The sequence below is a fragment of the Ambystoma mexicanum genome, chromosome 9 (genome assembly GCF_040938575.1).
Source record: "Ambystoma mexicanum isolate Mex_15411 chromosome 9, UKY_AmexF1_1, whole genome shotgun sequence".
NCBI lineage: Eukaryota > Metazoa > Chordata > Amphibia > Caudata > Ambystomatidae > Ambystoma > Ambystoma mexicanum.
The window spans coordinates 98,234,130-98,259,622 of record NC_090931.1 but is presented as its reverse complement, the minus strand read 5'-3'; the positions used below and the strand labels follow the sequence as shown (position 1 = coordinate 98,259,622).

The following is a 25,493-nucleotide window of genomic DNA, read 5'->3' as shown; positions in this document are numbered from 1 at the left end:
GATTTCTTTTCGTTGATTGAAAAACCCAGACTGAAGAGGAGATCTACTGTTTTTTGGGTGTTCGAAAAACAAGCGTCGAACGAGTCCCCCGTAATGAGCCAGTAAGGGTAAACTGGGACTGATAGTCTGCGCAGGTGTGCTGCTGCCACTGCCAGGACTTTGGTAAACACCCTTGGCGCTGAAGGGAAGTACCTTGAATTGGTAGCGTTTGTCCTGGATCATGAACCTTAGGTATTTTCTGTGCGCTGAAATATGAAAGTATGCATCATTCATGTCAAATGTTGTCATGAAGTCACCCTGTTTTAGCAATGGGATCACCTCCTGCAGTGTTGCCATGCAAAACTTCTGGGGTTTTATAAACTTGTTCGCTGGGCGCAGATCTAGAACAGGACGCATGGTGAGATACTTTTTGGGTACAAGGAAGTACACTGAATAAATATCCTTGTTTACCTGAAGAATAGGGACGGCTTCTATGGCGTCCTTTCCCAGCAGTGCGTCCACCTCTTGAATCAGGATCTCCAGATGGTCCGGTGAAAGGCGCAATAACCTTGGGCGACCGTCTTTAAGACCCACTGGTCGGAAGTTATCCCCTCCCATGCCTTGAGGAGAGGAAAGATGTTAATCGCCCCCGACTGGGGAGACATGGGAGGGGACCTGGACTTGGTGGTCATTTCTGACGAGAGGCTGTGGCTCCTCTGGGATTGGACCCCTGCCTCTACCTTTGCCGCGTTTCTGACCCCTTGAGGGGTAGTAAGTAGGGCTTCCAGATGTTTGATTTGTGTTGAAGTTACCCGTGCCGTAGTTGTTTTGACCAGCACGGGCTTGCCCTCGAAAGGACCGCCGAGAGTATTACCCCTCTGGGAGGAGGGTTTTTGTGTAATTTGGTGCAGAGACCTTATAGTCTCATGCGCCTTCTTGGCTGTCTCCTACGCTTCATCCACTGCTTTCCCGAAGAGGTTAGTCTCCTCAATGGGTTTATTAATGAGGGAGGCCAGAGTCTCAGGTCTAAATCCCGATGTACGCAGCCATGCGTGTCTTTTCAGAAGAGTCCCTTGTGCAAGAGACCTGCCTGCTGTTTCTGCAGTGTCCAGGGTGTTCTTCACCACATTCTGGTTAACAAGTCTTCCCTCTGCAACAATGGCGAGAAGCTTTGTCCTAGCGGGTTCAGGAACCTCCTGGAGGCCTTCTTGGAGCAAGTTCCATTGGGCATCAGCATAGCTTGCTAATAGAGTAGTATTATTAGCAACCCGAATGGTGTATGCAGCTGCTGATGTAACACGTTTGCCCAGGGCATAAAACCTTTTAGACTCCTTGTCCGGTGGTGATTCTCCCGTGGCAAGGGGTACCCCTGCCCTCTTTCGAGTGGTAGTCACTACCAGTGAGCCCGGGATGGCATACCCTTTGATATACAGAGGGTCGGAGGGAGAAGGCTGAAATAACTTTGACTGTCTGGTTCACAGCCCTTTTTTGGGCATTGTGACCAAAGATGGAGCTACCCGTCTCTTAACAGAGTTTAGGAGGGGAATGGATTGACTCGCCGGAGGTGTTTCATTAATAATGTCCTCCACAAAATCCTGCTCAGGCACCGCCTCTTGAGTGGCAATTTTGAAGTATTCTGCTGCTTTTTTCAACATGGAGTTGAAAGCCATTTGGTCATCCACTGGGGAGGCCTGGCGAGCCGGGGTGGACGGAGTAGAGTCTAGGCACAAAATATCAGTGTCCTGGTCTTGCTGTGTCCAAGGGTCTTGACCTTCCCTGCTGGGTTTCCTCCCGGTTGTCCGTCGCATCCTGTTGATCTTCCTCATAGTTTGAGAAAAGAGGCTTCTTCTTCATTATAGATGTCTCTATATGTGTCCATATGGACCAGGTCTTCCTGTTGGAAAACCTGAGACTGAACTTCTTGAATTTGGAGGTTAGGGTCTACCCGAGCCTTTTTCGGCAGAGGATGATCATAAGAATTGATAATCTGCTCCAGCCGATCCATACAACCCTCAAATTTTTCTGTAGTCCATTTAGAGGACCCAAACGGGCCTAGACGAGGAGAAACATTGTTCTCTGCCCTGTGGCGATGAGAGGAACCTCTCAGGGTGTCGCAGAGAGGCTGTTGGCTATATAGCATAAGTGTCATCGGAATCGAGGCTCAAATCCGCCAAAAACTTTTCTGCGGCTTGGCCCATAACTTTAGGCGGAACCGGAGTAAGGCCCACCGCCGCTGAGATTCTTCCGATGCTACTCTGGATAGTCACTGAATTGTCGTCAGACAAAGGCTCCGATGATTTGTCGGCAGTAGAAATGCCGTCCATGGCACCAGGAGGCCTAGCGGTCAGTTTTCCTGGTAGAGGCCTATCCTAGTTTTCGGGCCTAATGAAGCCTTGCAAATCGTCGAAGCGTCGGGCTCCTGACCTTCGAGGCGTATAGATTTAGGAGTAGCGCCCTTGTTTTGTTTTGATTGCCCAGTCGCAATACGCTGCTGCGGATGTGGGGAAGGCTTTGGATCTGAACGATCCGAGGGAACCGGCAAAGTTTTTGGCGGCCCCGTTGGCGCTTTTGCCTTTTTCGACGAAGGCGTCGAAATTGGCGTAGGGGTTGTGTGCTTAGTGCGATGCGCTGTTACGCCCTTGTCACCGGGTGTAGTCCCTGTAGCAAGACCAGAGTCGAGCCTGAAAGGGTCGGGGACGGGCATGGCGGACGTAGAAGTGTCCGCCTCAAGGTCTATAACATCCACATTGGACGTTTGGTCACCCGAAGTACCCCTGTCACTTTTGGCTGGCGTGGCGGTGGGGGAGGGAGGCTCCACTCGTGACATGCCGTACACGGCCCACCACTTTACACGGCACTCCTTAAGGGTCTTGGGCCTAAGGAGTTTGCATGCCGCACACCGCTTCTCGTCGTGCTCTCGGGGGAGACGGGCATTACACGTCCTGTGTTCGTCCTTCCAAGGATATCTGACCCTACACTTAGGGCAGAATCTAAAAGGAGTCCTTTCCATAGCAAAAGGGAAGGATGACCAGACCGAAAGGGAAAAGAGGGGAAAGGAGGAAAGACATACTAACAATATGGCCACCCTGACCCCACTGTCCCGCTGGATCTTAGGCGCCGAAATTTTCAGCCGTACACAATTCCCACGTAGTCTTCGTTGAAGATGTTTTTATTGGCGAAGTGACTTAACAGGGAATAAACGGAAAATTCGGTAAGATAAACAATGTCTCTAGTAAGAGCTCTGCTATAGGGCGACGAGTTATCTGGGCGGAAAAAAACAATCTGAGGGACCTCGGCGCGTGAGGGATGTTGGGTACTACACACGTCACGATAGGGATAGTGTTACAGACACGCCTATGCAGACGTCCCCTTTCGGTCCCCGAGAGACAAGATGCTATACTCAGCGGTTACCACTGGATGTCGGACCATATGCACAGCATGTGATTCTAAGCAGATTAACAAGCATCAGAAAATAAGATTCCCAGGCAGAGCAACAGAATGAGAGTGGTAAAAAGTTCCACTCACTCAGGAGAATAAATCAAATCCAAGAGTCCAGCAAAAAGTGCTGAGGATCTCAGGTTGAAGAGAATTAGCACAGAAACTGAAAATTCTCCCAAACAGTGACCACTCTGGATTTTATGATTTTCTTGCTTGCGGCACACTGACTGGTTTTCTCAATATGTATTGTTGGTTACACGTTCTTGTTCCTGTCATTTTGCCTATTCTTTGTCTGGTTTATGTTAGCACCCTGAACCCTATGGGCTAGCGTTGGTGCTTTATAAATAACAACAAAAAAGTACCATTGTATAATGTATTCCTTTCTTGTTTCACTTAGTTCCAGAGTGGTGTTTGCCTAGCATGTAAAAAGATATTCGATCCCCATTTTGCCTGCATTTGGCTGTCCCGGGGCTTCTCACAGAGCCCGATTTCATCTACCAAGGTTGACGGCACGATCTAATACTGCAGAGAGAACAAAATCCACAGACCAGACATCAAGTGGTCAGTCTACGGGGAAAGGCCTCCTGAAGGCACCTCGCTTTCCCAGGCTCCCTTTCCTTCTACAAAAGGGGAGTTAACAGATAACCAGTTTGCTTAAAAAGCCCAGTTTCATGCCATTCCACTTTTTTTATGGACAAAATAACAATGCTTTGGAAATCCACCCTTAGCCTTTTCAGAGGGGAGTCTGTTACAGACAGGTGGGCTTATCAAGCACTGTAGAAAATCCTCAGTCAGTTCTCAGGCTAAGAAGAGTGTACACTCCCAGTGCCCAAGCCCAAGGTGAATGTAAAAACGACTCACAACCTAGGATCCACTTTCCATGGCCCAATAAGGTAGCTTCTTTTTTAAGTTAGGCTTTTACACGGAATGCAAATCACTGCAGATAGGGGTGATTAAAGAGAAGGTAGCAAAACCACATACATCATGGGACAACAGCGTTCACTGCAGACATGATTCCTGAAGATACAGGTTGTGGGTTGGAGGCTTCCACCTGCAGTTAGTCTAGGCCCTTGCTGAGAACCCTGGACAGGGTTAAGATTTCTATGTTTTCATCACAGCAGCACAGGAGATTCTTCAGGAGTAGCAGACTGAAGCAAACCAATGAAAGAGTAGGAGGTCCCTCAGCAGCAAAATAGTCACACTTCGGGTTCTGCCAGCAGTATGATGGTGAGGGCCCAGCAGAGCAGTGAGGAAGCCAGCAAAGTCACCAGGAACAAGGCGGGAAGGTGTCCATACAACGGTACAGTCCATACCCCGACAAGTACAGGGTACTTGCATGTTCAGAGACGATGCAGACCTTGAGGAAGTGATGGATTCCAGGGCTCCAAACTGGCCCAACCAGAAGAGGAAGGTGGTCCAGGTCTTACCTTTCAATCTCCTGAGACCCTATGAGCTTATCTGTTTATTTATTTCACCCTAGGAAGCCATTTGAAAGTCCATAGTGAACTAAATATTATACAGAGATATCGCGTTATGGATTTATGTGCATAACGATGCACCATCTAAGGGTGAGTTCACCACAAGAGCAGTTAATTAATACTCTGTATATAACACCTTACATTGAAAGACTCATAGCCCTTTATATACGGTTACAGATTCTTTTCGATTTACACAAAAGAAAACTCCCGTCCTGAGGACAGACGCATACCGTGTGAGGTCAGTAATATTTAAACATGAGAGTTTGAGGTCTCAGATATAGGAGGGGTTTGACTGAGGGGAGGAATGAGTTATGGTTAAAGGTAGCACTAAAGCACAATTATGTGTTTTTTTCAGAAGACGCACAGAGTTCTAGTCTAGTTAAAAGATCCCCCTGCAGTTGCTGGCTACACCCACAAACCACCAAAAAGTAATTATAAGCCTTGATCTTGGTTTAGGGATGTGAACTAGATCCCACATTTTTAATATAGCATTAATAGCTATTTTTATTTGCTTTTATTGACAGCCCATGATGTGGTGACATGGTGATACCAATGTGCCCCCAGGGAAAACTGACTTAATTGTGATTGGAGAAACTCTCAAACTGATAGTCCAAGCTTTACTAGTGACCCACCTTTATACACCTGATGAATGTTCACCACTAGTAGGAAAAAGAACAGAAACATGTTGAGATCAAGCCAACGCTCAATAGCAGAGGCAATTATGTGCCAAAATTCGCACCGGGAAGAGTTATTGATACCCTTAGGAGACTGTATTGATTCTAATGCCTACCATTTATAACAAACTCTATTTAGAAGAATTGTATCTCAGAGGTGTGGCTTTTCTTGAAGCTGGTTTAGTTGGCGACTCTTACAATACCTAGTTCAATTGGTAGTTAGATCATTGGTGTCATGGGTTCCAGGTCAGTATGGTGTCACAGTTCACAGAGTCTAGTGGTGAATTGCCAAAAACCGCTGATTATTGAAACAGAAATAAAGAAAACTCCCTAAAAGGCCATTTATGACTGGACCCTAAATTAAATTAAGCTACTCACAAACATTAGCGCAGAACTCCTGGAGTTTTCTTTATTTCTATTTAGAAGAATATGTCCACCTAGAGAGGCCCACACTCACTATTTTTCATTAAGCATATTTCTTAAGCACTACACAGTTGTTGTGTTACATATGTTTATGTTTTCCCTTTTTTGATATATGTAGAGTAAACTGTGTTCATTGAGAGATTGTTTATATTTAATCTCGTTCGATTTTTCAATTTATGACAATAACATTATATTTTGTTATATTGGATTAATTACTCCTTTCAACCACTTCAATGGCTGTCGATTTTCGACCTCTATGTTTAAAGGGTCAGAAAGGAGGGGCATCATTTGACTGAGCAACATTAGAGTTTTTCAGAATGTGGTAGATTTGGGGTACTATGAAGAGAGTGGAATCAAACATTTCCGGAGTTTGTGTTTTGATGTATGTTCCCCTATGGCCAACTGGAGCAGTAAAGGGTATTCCCTAGATAACCCGGTGTCCATACATCATGCTTGTTTGTAAACAGCAGCTTGATCTTGGGCCACATGGAGGATTCAGTTTAGAGTTCCAGCCAAACACGGAAAGTAATTTCTAATAGCAAGCCCAGGTGCTTCTGTGAGGCTGTGTACTTCTATGGTAATGGATCCACAACAAAGAATAGAACACATTAGGACACAAACACAATAATATTGTCAGAAGCTAAAATAAATAGGAAAATAAAATTCCTGAAAAATATCAAGATCAAGAATAACAGCGTATTATACTCTGCACTTCAAATGAAACTAGTCTAAATCTTTGAGAAAAATAAATGCTCAAATATAGCGTGTGCAACCTATGAGACTCTTTTGTATGTTTAGGCTGGTTCCTCCAGTACAAGAAATTGGCACTAGACTGTAACAAGAGATAAATAAAAATGCGACTGTCTAGGGAGTATTGTAGCAGGATCTAGAAAATCTGCCCAAAGATCCAGTTTAGTAAATGGAGGGGATTCGATTCCTCCGATCACAGCAAATCAAAATGGTAGTTAGACGAATAAAAGACAATATAGAGAGTTAAAAGCAGTGCACACTCCACACCTATGCAATGAAAAATACAGAACCAAGGGACACTTCTAACTACAAAACTGTATTAAGATGCTTTACAAGATTGGAGACTTGTACCGTATTTTCATATAAACAAAGTCACTCAGGAGAGGATATCTTATTGGTCACAAACCATCTTCAGGGTTTCATCAACCTTATAAAAGCACTGCAGGGTGCCCCAAAACACTTGCACATATCAATCCATTGACCACAACAAGTTGTGAAGCATTCAACAACTCTACAATATCAATATATGGTACAGATCAGAATGGAAGTCACAATCTAAGCTGCATGATTGCACCTTTCCAAGATCACAGACCTTTGGGTGGTGGAAGCTTCCATGCTACCAATTGCTGCCATTCCTCCCCGAGGTGGTAGATCAGGTTCTGTTTCTGGATCGTAAGCTCGATGCCGAGAGCTTTCAGCACCTTCAGTTCACAGCCTTTCCTTGATTTCAGCTGAGTCAGACTGTTCTGTGCCTAGCAGAGAAAAATGGACAATTGTAGTCTGATTTTACACAAGAGAAAGGAGAATGCAAGAACTTTAGGAAATTTCTGCGACTACATTCACCACTAATGTAACTTTGCAAATAAACATTTTAAACCATATAGGTGCAATGTTTAACCAGTGACGTTGAACCTACTCCAAACTCTTCTTTGTTCTCCTCTCTGGGCAGGTCATGCTCTAGAACTGCGTTCAACAGTATCATCCACTGTTGCACAATTCTTCCACATTGGTTCACCAAGCATAAAGCAGCGCACAACATCCGCTAAATTTAGTTTTGAAATGTGGTCTCTGCATATCAACTGGTCACAGACTTTCTAGGCATCGGGTGACTATCCATGTCTTCAAACATCGTTTTGTGCAAGAGATTATTTACTTTCCAAGCCCTCCTAATTTCCACAGCTTCATAGTCGCCAAGATAGCCACAAAACCACATGATGGAAAGTTGATACTATTTGATAGGTGATATAATCTAACAAACAACCAACCTTCAAAGCAATAGGCATTGTCCTGGGTTAGAACTAAAGGAGACATAACACAACTGCAGTTATAAAATGGCAAGAACATGCTTACAGATTAAACCTTTCTTGTTTCACATCCGCGATGGATTTCGAGATGAAAACACATCTGCTCTTAGTTCAAGAGCATACTGGAACTCAAACTGTTCAGTCTACCCATAAATGTCATTAACAGACCTCCACATGAACCAAAAACAACCTCGCCTTTCTAAACTAAACAAACCAACCTCTCCAAGAACACACATACACTATGCAAGCAGACTGCAAATACACAGCATCTTTATGCACCCCCACCACATTAACATCAAGGGAGTAGTTCAGAGCTTACTGCATGGCCTGACACATGTTTAAGTCAATCGGACATCCCCTTCAATGCCGCCAAAGTGTGGTGATCTATTAGATCTTGGGATCGCTCTTCTGGATACAACCACAAACCCAAGAGTCACCTATCACAAAGCGACACTTATCAACACTAAACTGTAGGCCCATCTAGGACATTAGGATACTGCGTTTATGAGCCACATTATTCTGCATTCCACTCAACACCATGCAAGGATTCCGTCTCCCTTGCCGGACACTGAGGCAACAACTGTGAATGCATTTAGTAATACTGCATAAAACATACACTCCACTCTTAAGAGTCTACTAGCCCTCGAAATGTGTCCAAATTTAACTTGCCGCAATGGATTCCATGGATCTAGACTGATACGTGGAGTTTGTGCCGCCAAAAGTCACACCTGTGATTTAACCATACATCTATGCACACTGATGGGGTGAAACCTTGCTGCTGTTCAAGCGAGGGAACAAGGCCTTCATTTTCACTCAATGCTACGACTATTGTTAGAATAAGCAGGTCTTGTTGCTTGCAAAAAAAAGGGATTTTGAGCCACCTACTGGCTGAGGAGTAGGGTGTAGAGGGGGTTGAGGAGGGGGAGAAACATACTGCTTGAAAGAAGGCACTGTCCAGTAGACATTTCTTTGTAGCTAAGAGGGCTGTCACAAGTCGGGGTAAGATCGATACAAGGTGGACACTGAAGTTGGAGGTTAAAAGCAATTCATTTAATAGGGGCAGTTTAATAGGGGGCCCACCTACTGGGAATCTAACTCAACAACAGGATATCTTCACCTTGAAGTACAATAATGTCTCTGGCTCTTAAGAAATGTAATTCACTTTCATACTCTTCAATCCAGAGATCCCTTCCAAGAATATATTCTCCCTTCTCATTCACTCGCAGTTTTGAGGGTCAGCGCGCCCCTTACTTCTCTCGATCTGTACATTCAGGTCCTTGTCCTCCACTCATGGGAGGCAGTTTGTCTGGGTCTCGGGGCCCTGCGAGAATGGTACAACGTCCTTTCATTGCATGCCTTTTCATCCCCAGGCTTTTCAAAGTGCACATTCCATCGAATTTTTTAGGGGGGTGTCTCACCCGCTAGTCCCCGGGGATCTGTCATCCTGGTGGCCAGGACACAGCCATCGCTTTTTGATCCAGTTCCTGGGGGTGCACCAGTGCGGGAGGATCACCTTGGAAAGGGATCTTCGGGGAATGGGACACTGGATGGTGAGACGCGGTATCCCCTTCCCTATAACACCTTTACCCCATCCTGCCAGGTAGGATATGTAGGAACACTACCACACCTGTCTCCAGAGCTCTGGTTCTCTCCAGGCTGGACTATTGCAACAGCCTCCTTCTAAACCTGCCTGCTTCCAACCTCCGCCCTCTGCAGCTCATCCAGAACAGGACTGCAAGGCTTGCCCTTGGTCTCAAGCCCAGAGATCGTAGCTCTCTAGGACTGAAATCTCCACACTGGCTCCCAGTGGCTGCGAGGATTACGTTTAAAACCCTCTGCATTGTCCACAAAGTAGTAAGCCCCAAAACATATCCCAAACCTTGGGTAATGTTATGACTGCACCAGAGCTGGGTGTCCATTATTGGACTGGTGCCCAGGGTTTGAATGTTGCAGGTCCCTTCATAGATGGGTGGGGATCAACATGCCCAGGAATTTGACTATCAGCAGAGGATCTGGAGTCATTCCTTTATTCAACCACTCAAGAAGAGAATCTGACTCACAAGAGGCCGCAGAGGGACACTTGAAGACTGCTGCTGGGACAAGCATTGCCCAACATATCTACTACAAGGTGAAGTCCTGCCCTTTCATGGAAAAAGGAGACCTTACATGGCGTACCCCTCACTTGAATAGTTGGGCATAACCAGTTCTGAGTCTTGCAGCACTGAGTTAGTTGACTTGGAACTCAGAAGAGTTGTGAGTCTGTAGTTGGCACACACTACCTCAGGTGGGGACCCAGCCTGCTGTTTGGATCTGGCGATGTGCAACTTGAAGGGCACTCTTGTAGCTGGACAGGGACATCATTATTTTTATTTTTATTTTTAAAAAACACTTTTTATTGGCATTTGGGTAAATTTTCATTTCAAAACTGCATTTAGTGAAGGTACTTGTTAGCCATATAGAGAGAAAATAACAGGTAACAACAAACAACAAAAAAAAAAAAAAAAGTGCACAGTCTCTTTGTGTGGGTGTCCTTGTTCAGCTCGTATTCCGGAGGAAAGGAGTGTGAAGGCAGAGTTCCAGGGCTTACGAATGATCGAGGTTCAGGTTCTGGGTGGTTCCATACTTGTTTAATGTTAGGGTGGGCAGATACCTCAGGGGGGCTTGTAGTCTGCGGAGAAGGATATGTCGCGGAGGAGGGCCTTCCACGCTTCAAGGGTGTTGTTTACGTCGGCTGTTCCAGTGTTAGCTCCATCTTGCCAGGCTCTGGTCTCGGCTGTGGTCCAACGCTCTAGTTCTCTGAGCCAGTGTTCGTATCTCGGGCCTGGTTTTGACTTCCAAGCCATAGCTATGGTTCTTTTGGCTAGGATGCAGGAAATGTCCATTAGCTTGACCACGTGTTTGATCTTGCTCAGTCTGGGGTATGCTCCAAGCAGGCATTCCTTGGGGTCCCAGTTGTATCTGGTAATGCCAGCTTCCATGCAAGTTTGCTTTATTTTGGACCAGAATTGCAACACCTTGTTACAGGACCAGAACATGTGCAGTAGGTCTGCTGCGTTGGTGCCGCACCAAGGGCAGTTTGATGATGTCTTTTTGTTAAAGCTGGCGACTCTCTTCGGGGTCATGTATGTTCTGTAGAGAACATTGAGTTAGATTTGTCGGAATCTGGTGTTCCTGGAGACCTCCTTGGGGTAAAGTAATACTCTCTCCCATTCAGTGTCCGTGAGCGTGACCTGGAGGTCAAGTTCCCATCTTTCTTTTAGTGCTGCACTTTTAGGGTTGGGTCTGTCTATTAGTCGGCCGTAGAGACGGGTTATTGGTTTCCAGCCGTCTGAAAGTTCATGCATCTCGTTGAGCAGGGGGTTGGGGTTGGGTTCTTCCGGCCATTTTGTTTTTGCAACCTGTCTGAGACGATGATACCACAGGAATTGGCCTCTGCTTAGTTCCTCTGACTCCAGGATCGCTTCGAATTCTCTGAATTTGGCGTCTTCGTACATATCGCCCCAAGTGTAAATCCCAGCGCGCTCCCAGTTTCTTGCCACCCTGAGGTCTGTTATGGTTTGGCATGTGTCCACAAGGATGGGGTTGTCAGGAGAATACGGGTGAGTCATTTGAAGGATGGAGCAGGTTCTAGTCCAAATTTGTCTACCCAGCTGCACAATCATAGGGACTTCTCGTGTTTGCTTCAGTGGGTTCCAGAGTGATTCCTTGGGAAACAGATTGGAAGGTATTAGCCTTAGTAGTCCTGATTCCGCATTTGGGTTGTCGTGGAGCCACTTTGTGACATGGCTGAGTTGAGCTGCTAAGTAATACATGTGTAGATCCGGGAGCTGCACCCCCCCTTCCTTGTGTCGCAACGTGAGGATCTTTAGGGGTAGCTTGTGTCTAGCTGGGCCCCATAGGAAGTCTCTGATTAGCAAATCCAGCTTTCTGAAGAAGGATAGAGGGATGTAGTAGCAGACATTTGTAAAGTAGTAGAGGAATCTCGGTAGGATAATCATTTTCACAATTGCTGCTCTGCCCATCATGGCAAGTGGCAACTTTGACCAGAACTTCATGGAGTTGCGGAGTGCTTTTGCTGCTCTTTCAGTGTTGTGGTCGTGGGTAAGTTCTGGGGTATGCGTTATGTTGATTCCCAGGTAGCGGAACATTCCTGGTTGCCATTTTATCCCCACCTCCGGCAAATCTTCCTTACTTGTCTTGTTGAGTTTGGCTAGCGGGAATGCACAAGATTTTGATCTGCTAAATTTGATTCCGGAATACCGGGCATAATTGTCCAGGACATCGAGCAGTACCTGCGCGTTTATTTGTGGGTTCTTCAGGTATAAGAGTACGTCGTCCGCGTATAAGGAAATTATGAAGTGCCTGTTGCCTAGCTTTATGCCTGCATCAAAGAACTGTTTCCTGCAGTAGATGGCAATCGGCTCCAGTCCCAAGACGTACAACATGGGTGATAGCGGACAGCCCTGCCTGGTGCCTCTTTGTATCGCCCAGGCTTCAGATATTATTCGTCCGGTCTTCACTCTGGCCCTGGGTGAGCTATAAAGGACCCTGACCCAACTCACAAAGCCTTCTCCAAACCCAAACTCGCTCAACACCTCGATTAACCACTCCCAGAAGATGGAGTCGAAGGCCTTGACGGCATCTAGCGAGAGCACCGCCAGATCCTCGACGCTTTCATGGGTTTCAGCTATGACGTGTTGTAGTCTCCTTAGGTTGGCCGTGGTGTTGAGTCCCGGGATGAACCCGTTTTGGTCTTCATGTACAATGGTCCCAATCACCCTCGCGAGCCTCTTAGCCAGAATGGTGGTCAAAATCTTGGCGTCATAGTTCAGCATCGCTAGCGGGCGATAGGAATCGCAGCGTTCGGGTGGCTTGTTTGGTTTGAGCATAGGGATTATGATGGTTTCCTTCATGGTGCAGGGGAGAATTCCATCTTCATATGCCTCCGTGTAGACCCCCAGTAGTATTGGAGTGATGGTGGCTTTGTAGGTTTTGTAGAACTCGGGCGGGAGTCCATCGCTCCCCGGGGACTTGCTGGTGGCTAGAGATCTGATCGAGTATTTGATGTCGTCTAGGGTGGCTCTGATGTCTTCTCTGGGTACTTGCTTATCGTGGGAGTAGAGCTCAGAGTAGAATTTTGCGAAAGCGGTGTTAATGTCAAGTTGTGATTTATGTGTAACTCCACGTTCATCCTGGATCTCGGTGAGGGAGTGCCTTGGGTGTTCTCGTTTGCACAACCATGCTAGTAGTCTACCTGGTTTATCGGCCTCTTTGTGTGCTTTGGTGGTGTTGGCTGCAAAGTCGAATTTTGCCAGTCTGTCCCATGCCATTCGGCAGTCGTCTCGGAGCCCCCTCAGGGTCTCCTCCTTTTCAGCTGCGGTGTCTAAGTGGGACTCGAGGCGTGTTATCTCAGCTTCGTGTTCTTCCAGTGTCTCCTTCAGGCGTCTCCGAATACCTCCCGCTCCAGAAATGGCTTCGCCCCGTGTTACCACTTTCATCGCCTCCCATAGCGTGCTCCAGCTCGATACGGACCCTTTGTTGTTGTCAATGTAGTCTTCGAGCTTAGTGCCAAGATCTTCCTTGAACTCTTGATCAGTGAGTGCCATGGGGGACAGTCTCCATGTCGGGATCAGGGGCCTGGGGCCGTTCAACCTCCACTGCATAACCAGCGGTGAGTGGTCAGATATCGATCTGCCTAGGTATGTGGTGTCATCCACCAATGCAGCTTGTTCCCTGTCGATGAAAAGGTAGTCGATCCTTGTGTGGATCTTGTGCGGGGCAGAGTAATACGAGTAGCTCCTTTCTTCTGGGTGTTGCGCTCTCCATATGTCCACCAGGTCTAAGTGTTCCAGGGCGTTGTTGAGAGCCGTGGCCTGGACCGGGACATCATAGCTCTGCTGTTGTGCGCTGCCAAGGAGAGGACCCTGCTGGAACCAGAGTCCTGCCAGCCTTTTTTACTTGTGCTTGTATAAGAAGTGACTCATTTGTTCCCATTTCACTTCATCTCCAGCATCCCAGTGGTCTTGCTGCATTTTGGGATCAGAACCAGAGGTCAGTCTTCATCTTCAACTTGAGCCAAGCCTGGTGATCTTCTGCATGAGGCTGAACAGGCAGAATCAGCTGTCGTACATGGTGTGAGAAATCCAACGGTATTCTCCCACCCACCCCCTCGGGATCTTCCATTCAGGAGTTACAGGTAAGAAACTACTCCCTTTTCCAGCATTGGATCTTTCATGGATTTGCAAGCTGTGAATGGATGACATAGCAGTACAGCCAACCCTTGGAGGCGCATGACAGGCAAACCAACCCCATGCCCCCAGGTCATACCATGAACAAACGAATAACATCCAACAACATGCATGACAACAGAACCAGCAAGTAATAAGAGTAAAACACAAACCCGGAAGCTGCAAGGCTTACCTTATTGAAACAGGCGTTGAAGGACCGCACGTCCCACCAGCACATCTTCCACATGTTGCTGACCCAGACAGTAGTGTCTGGTGAAAGTATGCGGCACCGCCCAAGAAGCCGCTTGACAAATATCAATGAGCGGGATTCCAGCCCAGAGCGCCTCCGATGACGCTGTGGACCTTGTAGAATGGGCCTTAGGATTGCCTTCAAGGGCTTGCCAGTCTTTTCGTGACAAAATGAGATTGTGGACGAGACCCAACGGGAAAGTCCTTGCTTGGAAATGGTTCGTCCCTTGCTGGAGGGACCAAACGCCACAAACAGCTGTCTTGACTGCCGGTGAGTACGGGCCAGATAAAACTTCAGTACCCTTTTCAAATCTAGAGAATGCAAGACTCTTTCCGCCGGCGTGGTCGACTTAGCGATGAACGAGGGCAAGGCAATGGTAGCGTGTTTGTTATATGCCGAAGGCACTTTAGGTATGAAGTGCGGATTAGTAGACAGGAGTACCTTGTCTCTCATGAATCACAGGAACGGCGGGTCAACGACCGGCGCCTGAAGCTCCGAAAACCTTCGGGCAGATGTGATTGCCACTAGAAACGCGACTTTCCACAAGAGGAACTTCAAGGACACTGTCGACATAGGCTCAAACAGCGGTTTCATGAGAGCAGCGAGAACCACATTGAGACTCCATAGCAGAGCAAACCTTTTCTCTGGGTGAAATGTCCGAAAAAGTCCTTAAAAAAAAAAATTCTTAACCAATCTGTCACTAAACAGAGGAGTAGCGTAGCACGGCTGGTGAATCTGGAAATGGCTGCTAAAGGCATCTTGACTGAAGACAACACAAGGCCCCCCCTGCGCCAGATGCAGCAGGTATAGAAGAACCTGGGCCGGTGAAACCTCCAATGGCCGCACTGCCGGCTGCTTTTCACACCAGGCACAGAATCTTGCCCATTTTCTACTGTAAGAGATATTAGTGGAAGGCGCCCTCGCCGCCTCCAGGATCTGACTGCACTCCTGTGAAATTCCTAGATGACCAAACTCAGAGTGGTCAGGAGTCGCACAGCCAGGCAGAGAGATGCCGGGTCGTGATGCCACCCTCTCCCTTCGTCTTGCGATAGTAGATCCTGTTCTGCACCCAGACAAAGCGGTTCTTCCACCGCTAGATGAAGGAGATCTGAGAACCACGTCTGTCTGGGCCAGAATGGGGCCACTAGGATCCCTTTGCATGGGCATTTGCACACCCACTGGATTGTTCGCTGAACCAGCAGAAACAGAGGGAACGCATACCCGAAGAGGCCTGTCCATGAGAACAAGAACGCGTCTCCTTTTGACTCCGGATGAGCCACTCTGCTGGCAAACAATGGGCACTGCTTGTTCTCTGGCATGGCAAACAAGGCGAGACGGGGAGACCCCCACTTCCTGAAGATCTTCGTCACCTGCTCCTTCTTCAGCGTCCACTCGTGTAACTGCCCCCCTGCCCCCCCCATCTCTGCTGAGAGCATCTACCTGCAGATTCTGAACCCCTGGCAGATAAGCCGTAATATGAATTCTCTGAGCAATGGCCCAATGACACACCTCCTGAGCCTCTCTGGATAGGAGCCGAGAATGCGTGCCCCACTGCTTCCTTGAATAGAACATTGTAGTGATATTGTCGGTCAACACTCGAAGCACCGCACCTTGGATGCGAGGTAGAAAGGATTTCAGAGCCCAGTGCACTGCTCTCAACTCTAGTAAGTTGATGTGCAGCCTTGCCTCCTCCACGACCACAAGCCCAGGACCTGCGACTGGTCGAGGTGCGCCCCCTGACCCACCTGGCAGGCGTCTGTAACTATCGTGAACTGAAAATCAGGCTCCAGCAGGCGCATGCCCCGTACAAGATTGTCTGTGCGTGCCCACCATCTCAGGGCTTCCACCAATCCCTGGGAGATGACCACCTTCTCCGACCTTAACCATCGACTCTGCGACCACCGGTCTGCAAGAAATTCCTGCACCGGTCACATGAACAAGCAACAGTTCAGGATAAGTGGGATGCAGGATGACATGGAACCCAGCAGCGACCTGAAACTGTGGACGGAGACCACAGTTCCTTGGCCCCATTCGGCCGCTCTGGACTGCAACTTCACCACTCTCTTGTCTGAAAGCTTCACCAGATTGTCCTGTGTGAGAAACTGAGCACTGAGAAAAACCAACTCCCTGGATGGCATCAGAAAGGATTTTGAGAACTTCACTGCGAACCCCAGCCGTTGTAATAGGTCGATGGACGCCGGGAGAGACTCCAAAGCCCTTTCCGGCGACAGCCCTCGCACCAACCAGTCATCCAGGTACGGGTACACATGATGCGCCTCCCCCCACCCCCGCAGAGGAAGGCAGCGACTGGAGCTAGGCATTTTGTGAACATTCTGGGTGCAGACTTCAGCCCAAACGGGAGGACATGGAACTGGAAATTATCGTCCCTGACCAGAAAGCGCAGGAACTTGCGATCGTTTTGCCTCACCGGGATGTGGAAGTAAGCATCCTCCAACCTGGAACACTCCCGGCTGCACCGCACGGATCACATCCTGCAGCGTAAGCATCTTGAACTTCAGCCGTTGCAGATTCTTTTTCAACAGCCAAAGATCGAGAATAGGCCTCCACTTTCCATTGGGCTTTTTGATGATAAAATACCGGGAATACATCCCCAGGCCCTGTTCCGACACCATGACTGGTTCTATCGCCCCTTTGGCCAACATGAGTTCGACCTCCTGCCGCAAGACAGGCAGGTGCAGTTGCACCACGTGCACGCGTGGAATTGGGAGTTGATGTTGCCGAAACTCTGAGTGGCCGAGACCTACTGTATCCAGTACCCAGAGGTCCGTAGTAATAAGATTCCACTCGTCGACGTGTCGCGACACTATGCCCCCAAGTTGACTGCCCGCATGGCAGTCATTGGTGAGACTTAGACTGCCGTCCCTTAGCAACAGAGGGGGCAGGACCCTTCCTACGCTACGCCCGATAGTCTTTGCTTCTCTGTGCCGCCTGGAACGAGCGCCTAAAGCCTTGGGAAGAGAAACCGGGACGACACATGGTCCAAAATGGGGACCGAGAAGACTGCCTTCCGTCGCTTCCCCATGTGATCGAAAAGAAGTCTTTTCGCTCCTCCTCAGGAGCAAGGCCAAATTCTTGACACGCCTTTGCCATCACAGCATGAAACACCCCAATATCGTCTGGCGGAGACTGCTGAGCTGGGCTACTAGGCGGTTCCACCTCCACGTCTGTATCCCACGTATCATCTCTCGTGGGTGACAAGGACACCGTCGACAATGTGTCACGAGGCCTGCTCTCCTGATCCGAATCGATCAGCTCTCCTTCCTCTGGATGGCCCAACCCCACCGGTGACGGCAGTGTCAGCCCTTACCCCACTGGTGACGGCAATGTCAGACCCACCAGAGGCGAATTCCTGGGGAGCTGCTGGAAGTTGTGCATCCAATTGTCCCAATATAGACTGGAGCATACTTAACACCTGCATATACAGCAGAGAGTGGGGGTTCACCAACGAGTACAGGGGGGCCCCAACCCCACTCAACATAGACTGACCTGCCTCCCGCAGACCCAGCACCGATGGATGGAGACCTAGTTCATGCTCCTCCTCCAGAACCGAGGAGACTGAATACGAAGCTGGATCCTGTTGAAGAATGTCCACCGGGAGCAACGGCCTGACGCCGCCCTAGACTGCCACGGATCCCCAGTCGGCAACAAACCATCATCCGCTTCCAGCTGCATCGTTGACAGCAAATGCGGACCACTGACAGTCACGGCCGTAGACTGAGCCGATGACACCCCCGTTGATGAAGGGAGTAAGGATTGCACCACAATCGTCGACGACGGAACCTCCGTCGACCTCGTCAACGACACTAATGCCTCCACAGGCCTGGCCTGGCCTGGCCTTCTCCGGTGACGCCAGCCGCCAGGTTGAAGTGCCGGAACGGTGCTTGGATGAGTCAAGTGCTTCGAAGAGGACTCTCTCGCCTTCTCCTTCTCCACCAACGCGGACCTCTGCGCCGGCTTCTCGGGCCCATCACTCGACCCCTTGGACTTGTCTGGTCCCGCCAACCTGGAGAGCGAAGAGCTACTCGCACCTTTGGACCGATGCGACTTGGATTCAGGGGAACCACCTTTCCCCCAACTCTGATGCCGGCACCTCCGTGCGTTGCTTCTTGGCGGGGGGGGTTCCGCAGACATTGCCCTCAGCTGCGTAGACGCCTTCACCGCCAGAGCTGAGGACTTGCTTCCCCGGGACGAAACCTCCGAAACCAGGTAAGTGCCCTCATTGAGCCAACTAATCAGCCGGCAGTTGCTGCCTTTTATGAGAAAATCCACGACAGATCTCACAGGCATCCCCCGAATGATTGGGGTAAAGACAATACAGGCAAGACCTTCATTAGGCCGCAGGTATCACAAGGCCCACAGATCACATAATAGCCGATTGTAAGAAAGCACATGTAGAAGACAGAGTAGACACAAGGTGATCCCAACATTTTGGAGACGGTTGAAATCTGAAGGGAAGCCGCGCATCTGGGGCTATTTATACCGGACGTCCTATTGGCGTAGCCTGAACCACCCCAAAAAAATGTCAATTGACACTTTTACTCTCCACATTTTGCATAGGAAAACGCTAGGTTCAAGTTACTGAGGTTTACCAGCCTGACAACGGGAAATATTCACAGCATGTGAATCTATGAAAGATCCAACGCTGGAGAAATAAAGGTTTTGAAAAAATATTTACGAGTCTGTGTCTCTCTTGATACCATGCCTGCCTCACAATGTCAAAAGACAAAGACACTACCCCTGCAACTACTGACCCTCCAATGCCACAACAGGTTGCTATAATAAAGATGTTTCTACCATTAATATGGTATATGAAGCAATTCAAGAGTGGATGTGCATGAACTCCCTAGCGCTAAATGCGGTTGTTGATTATAGCTGTGGGAAAAAATCAGCTTCCTCACAGCGGGAATCAAATCAACCTATCTGGCAAGGTAAAAACCTTGGGTATTATCCTCGATGCGGAAACTCAATGAAATCACATGTAGCCCAGGTTCGTGCATCTTGTGGCTATGACACCCAAACGCCTATTTACCCATATATCTCTCAAAAAACAGTACTCTGCTGGCCTCAGCTTTGATTAATTCACAGATAGACTATTGTAATAGTCTATTATTAGGTACAGCACATACCAATATCCAGAGTTTGCAAGTTACTCAAAATGGGGCGGAGAGACCGGTCTGTGGCCTTTCTAGAAAAGATCATGTCACAGAGGCCAGAAGAGGTATACACTGGCTCCTGGTTAAACATCAGATCACACATAAACTACTCGCCATTGCGTCGCAATGGAGAGGCACCACAATATCTGTCCAAACATCTTACCACTCTCATTCCTGGTCATTGTCTACGGTCCCATGATCCATCAAAGCTATCTCAGCCGAGATTTAAACTTAAAGCCTTTGGAGGTACTACGTTTGACTATCAGGTGCCGAGTTAATGGAACAAACTCTCACCCGAGCTTTGGCAAAAAACTTCAAAAAGGTCCTTAAAACCCTTCTGTTTAATAAAACTTCTGACTTGTCCTTATAAATGGCCCAATATGCCTCTCCATTGACCTCCGTGCATTCTTTTTCTCTCGGATTTGCGGCTACCTATTTCAGTTTTGTCCATCTCATTGAAGTGCTTTAAGGCCTATGGGCGACGTAGCGCTATACACAAATTAAATCAAGCTATTAACACACGTAAAAGCGGATGTACCGAATGGTCTAGCCTTACCTAGGGTGGCTGTTTATACAAATCAGGGTTCAAAGGGCTGTGAACGTATCCATTTTTGAGTCTGCCGGATCCCAATTCATTCCTATTGAGCATAATGTTCTATCTTACTTGTAGCATTCTAGTTTAATGCATCAGCGATGCTAAATGGTGTATTTTTACACTTACAATAAATTGCTTGGCATGCTATTATGTATGCCAACTGTACTTTACACCAACATCCTGCTCTTATTCGAAGCCTTACTGCTCAACCTTGTTACTAAGAAATTTTGGCTAAGCTTGTGATAAACCTCTGCAGGTCTATTATGGTTGGCTTCCCTAACCATAAACCAGTAGTGGTTCTGAAAAAAATCCTAACAAACATCTAGGGGTTTCTGGTAGGAGACCTCCTCATCCCAGACCCCAATTCCTGGTCTCTTCCACACAGTTTAAGAGGTAAGCTTCACCATACAGCAAAGGCTTAGCTGGAGTTGTTTCTCGGCATAAGGTGACTTTATCGCATCCGTGCTCTACTAGCCAAAAACATCTTACAAGGTTGTGAACGTGGATCTCAATGAATGGCAAGGGAGCTTTAATGAAAAATAAATAAGAGAGGCAAACCAAAACTGATCCGTTCCTTGTTTTGGAAAAATATGCGTATTTGATATACAAGGCTCCAAATTTTATTAGTCGACTGGAAGAGCAACCTACCTCTTCCAGGTGCCGAGCAGCTGCAATGTAGTTTTTTTCTGTAAATGCACAGTTGTATTCATTGATTGCATTATCAAACTAAAAAAAGAGAAAAAGAAAAAAATATGAATTGGCAAACAAAAGGGAAAAGCACATTCGTTAGAGAACAAAGATATTAAGGCCTGCAAATAAAATGGTTTGCGCAAGCATAAACGGATCTACAGGCAGGTTTGTCATACTGTACTTCAGTTCACAGTGTGACCAAGTTCTGCTACTCTGGGTACTATTGAACATTCACCTTTATAGGCCAAGCGCTAAATGTATCTGAAACACAGTTGTTTGAAAAGATGTTAATCAACGTTACTTTTTTGCCAGTCTGGGTGTGCCGTCATGAATGCATTTGTGCAAGTCACACCAGTAAATTAGTGTCAACTGATACTACCCACGCAAAAAGTAACACAATAATGTAAAATGTGCGTCACCACATATTATTGTCAAAGCATAAGGTTATTGGGAAACCGATCTACCAACGCATTTGTTTAAGATCCTTTGCCTAGTTTATAAATGAGTTGATGTCACCCCTCGGAAATTAGACACTGCGATTGCCACTGATAATCTTGCTGCACTCGACAGACATGGGGCCTTAGTACGAGGTATGCAGTAGAGGGATAACGGGGCCGGTAGAGATATGCCTCTACCACCCCATTATGAGGCATCCACTTGGGACCCGCTAAGGAAGCCTGGTTATACCAGGCTTCCTTAGCGGGTCCCGCGAGCAGAACAGGATGCAAACAACGGGCCCGTCATTAATGGGCTCATTGTTTGCATCCTCCCCATTCCCATTGAGCCCTATGGGGGCTCGAATGGGGATGTACCGGGTCCAGGTTCCCGGGAAGGGTAATTACCGGGCCCTCCAAGGTCAGAATGGCCCGGTACTTTCCCATTCCGGGAACCCAGACCCGGTATCTGGCATGGGGGTAGCCATGCCGGTAATGGCGGCATAGCTACCTCCATACTTATAATAAGGCCCATGGTGTTGAACTCGGGTGCGCTCTAAAGTGTGATATTTACTTTAAATCTCGCTGCACTCTGAAGTGAGAAACTGTTGTTCGAACCCAGGTTCCCACTGAGGTTGGATAGCCACGCTCTGAAATTAGACATTGAAATTGCCATAAATCCTGCTGCACCCTGAAATTAGACAGTCTGCTGAACTTCAGTGCCCTAATAAATTTGATTTCTGCTTTACATCTTGCTGCACTCTGAAATTTGTAATTGTGTTTAACCCAGCTGGCCAAAGTTTGATATCTGCTTTAAATCTCGCTGCAAATTAGGATTGCCACTGCATTAAACCTTTCTGCGCTCTGAATTTAAAAAAATTGTGATTGCCACTGCTCTAAATGTTTCTGCGTTGCTAAATTAGACATTGTGTCGATTCTGGGCACCCTCAGAAGTTAGATTATCGGCCCCAAATCTACAGTTTGGTATCTGCTCTAAACCTTGCTGCGCTCTGAAGATAAGCACTGTGATTGCCACTGCTTTAAATCTTGCAGTTAGATATTGTGCCAAATTAGGGTGCCAGCTGGGGTTCTCCACTGCTCAGGAGCAGGCTACGTGTCCCATCCCACAAAGTATAGCAGTGGCCGTCAGCAGCGACACACACAAGGGACATCGTCACAGCACTAAGGTTGAATTCTGAACCTAGATAATATTGTGTTCGACCACAGTACATTCTTTGTCCACAAAACCCCGCAAATCAGGCTTGGTTTCATTTGACTTTAGTTGTGCTGAGTTACACCACACAGTATTCCCTCCAACAGCACAGTTCAGATGCAAGGCTGGTCACATCTTGCAGCCTCCTAGTATCATGCCATCCCAGGTCACCACTGTAAATCCAATACAACTACAAAATCCAACTTCCACAGAGAAGCCTTCGCCACTGTGAAGCAGTAAACTACACAAGACCCCAGAAGGGAAGAGCAAACCACCGGGAGAGTAAAACCAACATGTACCACTCATCAACACAAGGGGATTGGAAGCCACAATAAACCAACTCTGAAAAGGAAATACAACCACCACAGACAGGGTTTCCCTACTTGCAAGTCGGTTTCAGACCAATAAAAAGAACGGAATCAGCACTTCTATCCATACGAGACAACCTAAAAATAAATGCAGAAAACAGCACCCAATGAACCATCATTCTACTGGACCTATCAGCCGCCTTCGACACAATCAGACACACAACACTAATACAGCCACTAAAACCACAGCGACCAGAGGGGCCCCTAACCACACGAGACCCAGAGAGAGATCTACGTCACCACGAAGCAGAAAAATATACAGGACTCTGTAAGGAAAGACCAAACCATCGGGAGAATAAAACCATTCTAATTCACTCATCAAAACAAGGGGACCAGGAACTATAACAAAAGAAACTCAGAGAAGAAAATACAACAACCACAGAGAGGCTTTCGCCAATGCAAATCCCATATAGCCTATAAAACCCCAGCGACCGGAAGCACACAACCCAGCAAGACTCTGAGACAGACACAACCACTACATACAAATATATACATACCACAAACCCAAACCAGAGGCACAACATAACAATCTCAGCGAGGCAGACACTACTGTACACGTTGGGGCATACTGACCAAAACGGTAACTAGGAAAGCGTTTAAACTCCCAGATTGAACTGGAGACCAGGAAATAACTGACCCAGGAGGGCATCCAACCCTGGAATACACTAAAATATATCACAGTCCAAACCTGTCTCTGAAACGGAAGCTACAACCTACAGCCACAGTGAGGTTGACACGGTACTCTACAGCAGACGGCCCAACCACTAACCCCAAGTAGAGAAAGCCAACAAGGAGGGCACCTGCCCCCGAAACATACCGCAAACCCAACCCCCGGAACAATAGACAGAGCACAAACATGCCACGATATAAGAAAGACAAAGAAACAAGAAAGGAAAAAACAGAAATAGGAAGTGAAGCGCACCCCCTATGGAATGGAACCTACCCACCAGAATTTGCAAGACCCCAAAATCCCCCCCCCACACACAGACCACTAAACGGACTAAGGATATGGAACAAGACAAGACAAAAACGGAATACATCTTGTGCTACCTCTCTGGCTACAACCCTACCTAAACATAAAACAAAGAACCGACAAACAACCCATAGGCAAGGACCCAAGCAAACCTGGACCCCAATAGGACACCACAATCTCACATCTCAATACACAGAACACCAGAACACAGAAACTCGAAATTTAGAATAATCGCTAAACAAATCGGAGCCAAAATCCCTAACCATCCACACCCTTTACATAACTGAAGACTTGAAAAAAGACCACACGTACAAACCAACAGCCCACCATTATGAACCAGAACTAAAAAACCCTTCTCATTGAGCTCCTCAACGAAGAGACAGAGGCTCCAACCCCATTATCAGCAAACAACAGCCTCATTCAGGAGAGAACCTCAGGAAAAAAAATACATCAAACACCAACCGACCTGAGATGCATTAAAGGATGGGCAACAATAAAACAAGTAAAACACACACTATACTGCAGCCTACTCAATGTAAGGTTCATGACAACACACAAAACAGAAATGTATGACGTAATCAACAGCAGCACTAAAACACTCTTTTTCACAGAAGCATGGCTATTAGACAGTTACAAAACAATCAACCAGAAAGCCGTACCAGACAACTCCAGACTAATACACGCCAACAGAGAAAAACAAAGAGGAGGTGGAATCGCAATGGCGCGCAAAGACCACATCTGTGCCACATCACTTAAACCAACTGACATAGAAGACTGTGAATCCCTCCTAATCAATATCAAGCTCACCAAACCAAGCCAACTTACTGTTCTTCCTGATCTACAGGTCGCCATCCTGCAACCCAAATTTTGCCACAAATCTCATTGACTCCATTGTCAAATATGTGATGTTAAAGGTTCTTATACTGCGCACTGTTGCCACCTGTGTGGTTTCTTGGCGCTCTGACGGATCTGTAAAGCAAGGGGGGAGGAGGGTAAGTTAGTAGGACTGAACGGGAGAAAAGAACTGTGATGTGCCCTTGGAAGCTTCAGTTCAGTTTTCAGTGCTCACTGACCATAGGTGTGTTTTTCGGTTGGTAGCGGCCATGTGCTGTAGAGCAGGGCTACGAGCTGTTTATTTCGTGGTTGTGCTATAGTGAAGTGTGTGTGGTTTATTGTGCTGTAGGGGTATGGTTTTGTTTAGTTCAGAGTTTGGAGGTGTATGCAGAAGGGTGAAGAAGAATGCTTTATTTCGGCTTTCGCCATTTACAAAAAGAAATACATTTTATACAGATTACAAAGTAAACCATATTAAAAACATAGTTTCTAAAAATATAAGATTATGCACATTTATAACCATCTACTATGTAGGGATATAATTCAAATGTCCTGTCCAGGCACTTTAAAGCGGCGACAATGTACTCACATAAATCATTAACAAAACATGTGTTGACGCAAGACAGAACAAAATTCTTTGCCCCCAAAACAGTTCTAACATTATTACCAACAAAATGTCTTAAGCCATT

At 47.2% G+C, this 25,493-nt stretch overlaps 1 protein-coding gene across 1 annotated transcript in view; it reads right to left on the bottom strand.

Moving 5' to 3' along the window:
* ZW10 (zw10 kinetochore protein) overlaps positions 1 to 25,493 on the bottom strand; it is a 270,359-nt gene that overhangs the window by 149,465 nt on the left and 95,401 nt on the right. Inside the window, exons 4-5 of the mRNA XM_069614236.1 lie at positions 20,941 to 21,018; positions 7,335 to 7,494 (exon numbers count right to left, since the gene is read on the bottom strand). Coding sequence (XP_069470337.1) covers positions 7,335 to 7,494; positions 20,941 to 21,018 — 238 coding nt within the window. The remainder of the gene's footprint in view (positions 1 to 7,334; positions 7,495 to 20,940; positions 21,019 to 25,493) is intronic.